Source organism: Cornus florida, unplaced genomic scaffold, assembly GCF_030987335.1.
Source record: "Cornus florida cultivar Cherokee Brave unplaced genomic scaffold, ASM3098733v1 CherokeeBrave_3.0.0_Hap2_Chr03, whole genome shotgun sequence".
NCBI classification, from domain to species: domain Eukaryota; kingdom Viridiplantae; phylum Streptophyta; class Magnoliopsida; order Cornales; family Cornaceae; genus Cornus; species Cornus florida.
The window spans coordinates 17,506,337-17,515,228 of NW_026775573.1; the positions used below are offsets into that span (position 1 = coordinate 17,506,337).

Consider the following 8,892-nt stretch of genomic DNA (forward strand, 5'->3'; position numbering starts at 1 on the left):
CTGTAAAGACTGGTTTAGAAATAAGTCGGAATAAGTCGAAAGCTCGAAAAAAAGGTCATATACGAAAAAAAATACCTATACAAAAAAAAAAATCGTGGATAGTATCGTTCATCCGCCTCCTTCTCCTACTCGCCAATGTATGATGCAAAGTATGCATACTCAATCTTCTTCAACGGATCATACACCTCCCCCCCCCCCCCCCCTAAATCATCTACTCATACTCGTACCTCTAAATCATCTGACCTTGCTGATGAGGATTATAATGTTGAGGCGGACGAAGAGGATTATTATCCCCAGCCAAGCAGTAGCGTATCAGTGAATAGTATGCGTCGTGAAGGAGGAGTTTATCTTTTGTTTAAGTAAGTATACAATCATATTAGTATTCATGTTAAGAATAATATTTGTATGAATTATGGTTCCCTATTGAGCAAATATATTTTTCATTTGTCTGATATTTACGTTGACATAGAAATTGATTGTTTAGGATTTGGAATTATTTATAATGGTAAAACATAATTTCTGCATGCCTTTAAAATGGAATTGATGTTTTACTGATATGGTACTTTGGTAGTTAAGAAAGTTTAGGAAATTTTTGGTTCAACATTTTTTTCTTTCAATTAATAAGTGTATAAGTAAGTTGTGAAGCATATGTATTGAATTGAAAAGTTGATGTTGAGTTGGTGTTATTTTATATAATATCGTGTGTATGAGGGTTGCTTTCATGAAGAACTATCAACAAGTGCATGGGCCAATGAAGGGCAGTGATAAAAAAATATTGGAATTGAAATGCAAGGATGCATGGAATGGTATGAGTATGGAGGATAAGGGTTCATATTATGAGAATAAAAGATTTCGCGATTTGGAGTTCAAAAACCGTAGAGGCTTAGCAGTGAACAAAAAGAAGAAGAAGGTAAGTTGGGAAGTTTGATTAAATTTTTAATTTAATTTGTTATTATTTTGATAACATAATATAAAGTAGAAAAGAATGCAATTAATGCTTTCTTATTGGTAGTTAAATGAAATTGTTAATGTGACATTATATTTATTGGGATGTTGTAGGTTGAATACAAAGTTAAAAGTGGGTGGAACAAATGCTCGATCTCCAACTTCATTAATGCAATATCTAAACTTAGAGACGAAAGAGTAAACATGTGGCAGATATAGGTTTCAGTAATTTGCTGAACCTTCAATATCAGTATTTGTCTACCTCACTCTTTGATTACATCATTGGGCATTTGGACATAAATAAACGGCGCATTAAACTTGAAGATAATCAATATCTCCTAATTAATACAATTGATGTCCACAACATCCTCGGTTTACCTGTTGGAATCACGGACGTGCCTACATGTCAGCTTGTTAAAGCCGATTAGATAAGTGAAGGTGGATATCGAAGTGGGTTGCATGTAAATGCTTTGATGGAAAGGGTAGAACAATGTGAGCCCAGCGAAGATTTCAAAAGAGCCTTTATGCTTTTTGTATGTGCCGCTTTTCTAACACTTAATGGACGTTACAGTTTGCATGTAAAAGAATTAAAGGTTGTGCATAATGTGAATGAAATCAAGTCTTACAACTAGTGTACATATGTGCTTAAAACTTTAATGGCTCACTTGGGTGAATCTGAAGAAGGTGGGAAAATAAAGCACGAGTATATCGGATGCGTGCTCTTCTTGTAGGTAAATAACATAACCTACTTATATTTTGCAAAATACTTTTTTATTTATGTCATTAGTATGAATCATGACTGATTAAACTCGCTGCAATTTAATTCAACTTCTATATCTGATGAGGTGTAAAGTGCAATACCCTTGTTATCCCACCACGGGCGATAAAACCAGTCTTGGTTTTTGGGACACTGCCCTTGTACGGGAACGCTTAAAATGGGAGCTAAAAATGGGAGGTTTTGGAATGGTTCAGGTATTACACTAAATTTAAAAAGTATTTGCAAGCTCTCAATTTTTGTTGTATATGATACCGTTTCATTGCTTACGTACATAAGGTTTGAAATATTTATATGGAACAGTTAATTCCTCTCAAGGCGAATGTGTCCCATTCTCTGTCGTCGTTGTGGTCTAGAGGTGAAAAAGACAATGGTAATTGTTCAGAAAGTGAGGTTGAGGTAATGATATATTACTTTATGGTTAATGAGTATGAATGAAATTGTGAATATGTAATTGATCAGTGACAAGCAATTACAATTTTGTATGCAGCGTTGCGTTAAAGAAATTCACAATGAAATGGAAAGAGAAGCAGAAAACAGAAAAATGTTGAAGAGGAAGGTCAAGAAAATGAAGAGTTTGGTGAGAAAAAAGTCAAAAAGGGCTAGAGGAAAAGCAAGTGTTTGTACAGTAGATGGGGGAGTGTCTGTTGAGTACAAAGATGCGCCACAGAATTCTGAAAATGAAGTTGAGAGGGAAACATTTAACTCCCCTGTTGACACAGGTGAGGAACCAGAATTTGGCCGTACAAATCATTCCCACTTTACTCCCACCAACAATGAGTTACTGAATGAGGATGAGAGGACAGAGTTGAACGACGCTATGGGCATTGCTTTGGAGGAGAAACTAGGAGCAGCACATATAACTCCGAGTTGTTCAGTCCCTGATATTTCCCTGTAAACTTTACATAGTAAAAGGAATGATGTGGTGGGACAACTCAGAAGAGGTACTAGGAGCAGAAACCCGCACCATATTACTTCTCTCCATGGGTATCTAGGGATAGTCAGAAAATTCAGTTGACTCCAAAGCAGGATAAATTGTTGAGTTATACTACTGCGCGAGGTCATGATCAAAGGCAAGTGTAACCCACATTTATGAATTTCCTAAGTCTATATATTGTTGTTCATTGTATTGTCCGTCTGTAATTATTTAGTAAGAAAAATTGTATTAGTGCACGTATACTAATTTGTAAGGAGGATTTACATTTGTTAGTGAAATTCTGGTTTCCATGTATGATATGCATCTTTCTCTAACCGACATACACGAGTTGTTATACCCGAACTGGATCTCGAACTTAGTGCATGGATTTACACCACACATCTCAATTAATTGATATGTATTTTTATGGTTATGATATGATGAACTTATTGCAATTCCATTTGTCAATTCAGATGGTAAAATTTTGGGCAACGGTTTTGAACGAAGAGCAAGAAGGGAAATTGAATAACTACTATTTTGATAGTTGTGCTGTCCAGTTTATGAAAGAACACAATGTCTCATTAAATATGACACTGCAAAGAAGCGCATGCCTCTGATAAAATAAGTCTAGGAACAATGCAAACAAGTGTGTAAGTTTGAAGATTCGACGGTGTTCACGGATTCTGAGCTGGTTAGTTTAATGATTTTGGAGTAATTTGTTGTGCATTACAGTAAAGTAGAAGATATTTTAAGTACGAATGATTGAATCGTCCTATTTTTGACCAATATATTTTGTTGTCCCTAACTTTATGTTCATTACCGTATAGTTATTCTTCCCTACAATCATTGAGAAACATTGGTTTCTACTCGTAGTCAACCGGCCCAAGAAAGTAGTGGACTACCACCTATGCGGAATTGGACGACCACACAGATACGTCGCATTTGGGAATTATGTGGTACACATCTATCTAATGAAATCAACCCCGGTTGTTAATGTTTGTTTTATGAAAAATGCATAGTTCCTTCAAGTTGATATGTATGACAGAAAGAGTTTATTACGGTTGCCCTGGAGGAAGAGAAGTGGTCAGCTTACATAACAAAGACGAACTATAAAATCCCTCTCAAGGATGATGCGTATGTAAACAAATATTTCAATACAAGTGCATAATAAATTTTGTATTCACCGTATCATAAATCCAATAATATCCCTTACTAAGTAGATCAGTTAAATACTGTTTGCATATCAGGGATAGTTGTGGTCTGTTCGTAATGAGGTACTTGGAGTTCTGGAATGGCACTAACTTCAATCAATAATTTTGTGTAAGTAGTGTTATCACTAACTTGAGGCCATTGGGGATTTTGTTACTATTTATGTTGCTCCCCAAATATTAGTTTTTGCCTTACCACCACTATAAATTGCATTCCTCTCAGCAAACCTATGCCTACAACTTGATTGGGCAATTTTTTTCCATTCCATGGCTTTTACTAACAAATCATTGTATCCGTCCTTATCCTCTGATACAATAGACGAAATTTCTGTCAATACGACAAAGTACCTTGTGCCGTCTCCTAACCTCAATTTTTGGATCAGCATCGGCAATCACTTCACTGGAAAGATTTTCCTCCATGCTGCCATTTCTAGCAGTTCTAGTCCACCTTCTTAATATATATCGACGAGGCAATGTATTAGCGAACATGGAGTCATTTAGGATTTTCAAACTATACCTGCGCATAATACCCTCCCTTTCAAATTTACAGCAAGAACATAACAATTCATCTTTTGATATCCTCATCACGTCGCGTTGCATCCCATCCTCACCAACGACTTTGTAAACACAGCCTCCGTTACCATCGATGGGACTACAACCAATGATCCTTTGACTGGCACCAGCTGCTAAGAACTCCTCTTGGAAAATATTAAATATAACCTTTATGTACAGGTTTGCCCCCTTTACTAATATGTTACAATTTGTTTTCAGTTAAGGTAGATTATGGAACAACCCATACTCGGCTATATACTCCTTGTAATGTTTGTCGGACAACAGCCTTTCAAAATGTGTGAAGAAATCTGGAAGAATCATTTGCCAGGATAAGTATACCTTCAAGCAACCATTGAAGCTTTCACTCAGTTGTGTGCTGTGGATACCCGCGGACCACGCATGTTTAATAAATGTCATGGCCCATCTATGTTTCAAACCTAACAGATTTGTAAGCCACGTGTTACCAAAAACACCATATTCCGTTATCATTAAATTCCATTCCCTAGTAAATTTTTCCTCCTCCTCAAATTTGAAACATTAATTTTGATAATTGACGGTTTCTTCTTTAGAGGCCGTTCCTTATACGCCAAAATTAATGTGTAGTGAATGTGCGGTTCAAGAAAAGCCTTTTAGGTCAAGTTTAAATTTATAAAAACCACTACCAACACTACTACTAACGTAGTAAGGGTGAGTAGGGATCGTCCAAGGGATTATGGGGATTAAGCAATGTCGGAGTTGATTGTGGAATCGCAACTAGGGCTAGTAGGTCGAGTGATCGAACAAGTGACTGGTTGGTTGTTTAAACTAGAGAACTACTAAATTAAATTAAGTAAGAATGCAATGCTAAAGAGAGTAAGTAAGGGAAAGAGAAATCTTGAGGTTTAGAGATCACCACCAAGCAATGCATTTCTATATCATTGACAAGTGATTAATGAGGGCAAATAGTGGCTTGCAATAGTGGTGTGTATGTATTTGGTTGATTCAATAAGCAAGGATAACTAGTTAAGCATGTATTGTCTAAACATCATGTGAAAGGCACAATATATCTAAGCTATGAAGTATATATTGTTTAAACAACATGTGAAAGGCACAATAAATCAAAATAAGTTACTAATCCTTTCATTAAGCTCACAATCCAAATACAACACAAGGATAGAGACATATGTTAGTTACATTCACAAGCTTGGATCATCAAACAACAAGCATAGATTGTCCTCCCATTTAACACTACACTACAACTACACTACATCTACACTACTAGCATGAAAATAAACTAGGGGATAGGCACAATCCATCAAGAGGTAAGCATAAACCATCAAGAGAATCACAAAAGCATTCTTTTAAGCACAATGTTTTGACAATCTCTAAATCTATAGTATCAATACACATAGACATGCATCAATAACACAAAATCTAGAGATAAGCACATGAACATCTATTCTAGCATACATAGACATATGGATAGAATGAAATGACCAATTGGAAGCATTAAACCACATAAATCATTGAATAAACAAGATCTATATATATCAAAGTGTCAAAACATCAATTACAACACTAATCCATCAATAATACACAAGATTAAGATATAGAAAGCATGCTTGGGGCTAACTCTAGCCCCAAGAGGATATCTAGCCACTCATGGTGATGATGCTCCAACCTTCAACGGCTAACTCCATGGTTGGAATCTGCTCCTTGTTGATGAAGAGTCTCCAATGGTGTCTCTAGCCTCCTCCTCCTCTAAACTTCCTTTCCAAGAGATTATATGAAAAATAATAATAATCATGTTTTGAAAAAGTAATCCTTATCCTTATATAAGTATGTCAAAATGACACCCAAAATGAGTTGGGGTCGTGCACATAATATTCCCTAATGATTGGATAAAGGACAACTTTCAATGAGATGGAATTTTAACTTTTTCGCACTGGAGGAAGTTCGATCGATCGAAAGTAAGTGAGATCGATCGAACTTAGGCTGGATCGATCCATCTGGCTGAGCTTTTTGGAAAAAGACAAATCCAAGATATTTGTGAGAGATATTTATGGGAAAAGGACAAAAGTGGTTAGTGGGTGGTACAACTGTGGATAGGATCAATCATTTGGATAAGGACAAAGGTGTTTGATCAATCAAAGAATGATGTTGGATCGATCGAACTTTTGGACTTAAGTGCTTTGGGTCAAGGCTTGTATCTATCTTGAAGTGCTGAGATCGATCGATGTTCGATTGATCGAACCTTGGACTTGGATTGATCGAACTTGCTACTTTGCTTCATTTTGCTTCTTTCTTTCTCTACTTTGCTCCTTTCTTTGTTTAATCTCAGAATTGCTTCAATTAAGCTCTTATTTGGCTAAGTTAGCTTATTTTAGGGATAAGTGCCTGAAAATGGAAATAATATGAAATCAATCTAAAACGGTAAAGTAAAATAGATAAAGGTACTAGAATGCCTAAGTTTAAGGGGTTTAAATACGCACTTTTCAGTGCTCATCAATAACACCTTCTTCAAGCCTTGCGCACATCTAAACAAGAACCCTAGATGCTTCTGTGCATTTTGCATTAGGTGTCAAACACACAGATAATGTTTTGTCCTTGGCATCACCTACAAAATTATTTTCTGTAATATAACTACATAATAACATGTACCACTGCCTAAGTTAGCTTATTTTAGGGATAAGTGCCTGAAAATGGAAATAATATGAAATCAATCTAAAACGGTAAAGTAAAATAGATAAAGGTACTAGAATGCCTAAGTTTAAGGGGTTTAAATACGCACTTTTCAGTGCTCATCAATAACACCTTCTTCAAGCCTTGCGCACATCTAAACAAGAACCCTAGATGCTTCTGTGCATTTTGCATTAGGTGTCAAACACACAGATAATGTTTTGTCCTTGGCATCACCTACAAAATTATTTTCTGTAATATAACTACATAATAACATGTACCACTGCCAACTACACAATGCAAAAGGAAATGCAAAGAGTGGAGATCTTAATTGAAATCACTTGCGTCAATGCATTTCCCATTGCAACATCTTGATCAGTGAAGATCGTCTTTGACGCTTTACCGGACATTGCTTTCAAATACATTTAAAACAACCAAACAAATGACTCTGCAGTCTCATCATACATGAATGCTGCTCCAAACACAGCGGTCTCCCGGTGATGATTCAACCCCAAGAAATTTCCAAATGGACGGTTGTTATGTACAACTTTGTATGTTGTGTCAAAACTTACAACATCTCCAAAATTACAATAATCAACTTTCATTTTTGAATCAACCCAGAATATATTAGTGATCATTTGATTACTATCTAATTGGAATGCATAAAAGAAAGATGGATCTTCACAAGACTGAGTCTCAAAATAATTCATTAGCCATGTTGCCTCTCCATATTCAAGCTCAGTTTGTCTTCGGGTCCTTATATGGTTTAGTAAATCCAACTTTATGTACCCGACTAATTCTTTTCCACTAGCTTGTCTTCCCATCAACTCATATGAATTACAAGGGCTTATTCCTGAATCAGAAGCCAATTCCAAATCAATGGCTTGAACACGGCTAATTCTACGCTGGGACGGCAGCATGTGCATGCATTCATCAATCATCAATGGATGGTTGTGGCTTTTAACAAATTTTGTAACTTCCAACTTATGGGTATACTTGGAAAGTTGTATAAGCATTCGAGCACAGCAACCAGTTCGTGTTTCGGCCCTGGGAGTCTTTGTATTACTGTCCCGAATGTTGTCAACCCTGAAACCCTCCTTGTAGCATGTTAACAATCTCGATGACAGTTTACCAGTCTTCTTGCTCTTATTAAAATACTCTTTGCGGATGTTAAAACCGACTCGACCGGCATATGAATTATAGAAATCATATACCTCTTCCTCAGTTTCAAACTTCATACCTATTCTTGGTTTCCATTCTACGACATCGACCCCTGCAATATGAGCATTTTCTGTATATGTGGTGCCTTCGATGTTATTTAATACCTCTTCTATTCCAATAATTCAAATCAGAAACCTACAAAATAAAAAAATAAAAAAATAAAATAAAAACAGTTTGAACAAAGGGCTGTGTTGCAGGTATGAATTATTAATTGGAATAATTTTCAGACCTATTAATATTATTCAAGATAGTATAATGTATCAGGGAACCAACTTCCTCAACTACATATATTTTAATTTTGCTACAAATAACAAAGTAAATAATTTATTTAACTTTTTTTCAACTCAAACATGCACTTCCTACCTTTTTGGGCCTTCTATTTTCATAAAAATTACAACTATGGTCAATTTTCATTTAACTTTTTCCAAATCAAACATGGACTTGCAAACTTTTTTGGGCTTACTTTGAGAAACATTACAACCATGTTAAGTTATTTATAATGAACAATCATAACTCTTAATGAAAACTTACAAGAATACAATAGAAAATTTATTCTAACATCTTAAATTGGAAGTATAAAACCTCCATTCAACCTCCATTTCTTATTATATAAAATA

At 35.6% G+C, this 8,892-nt stretch overlaps 1 protein-coding gene across 1 annotated transcript; it reads right to left on the reverse strand.

Annotated features, from left to right (window-relative positions):
• Positions 1–4,144: 4,144 nt before the first annotated feature.
• Positions 4,145–7,464, reverse strand: LOC132301204 (protein FAR-RED ELONGATED HYPOCOTYL 3-like). Its single transcript, XM_059798479.1, has 2 exons — positions 7,396–7,464; positions 4,145–4,564 (listed from the first exon to the last, which is right to left on the reverse strand). The coding sequence occupies exons 1-2, from the start codon at positions 7,462–7,464 to the stop codon at positions 4,145–4,147; spliced, it is 489 nt and encodes a 162-aa protein (XP_059654462.1).
• Positions 7,465–8,892: the final 1,428 nt, after the last annotated feature.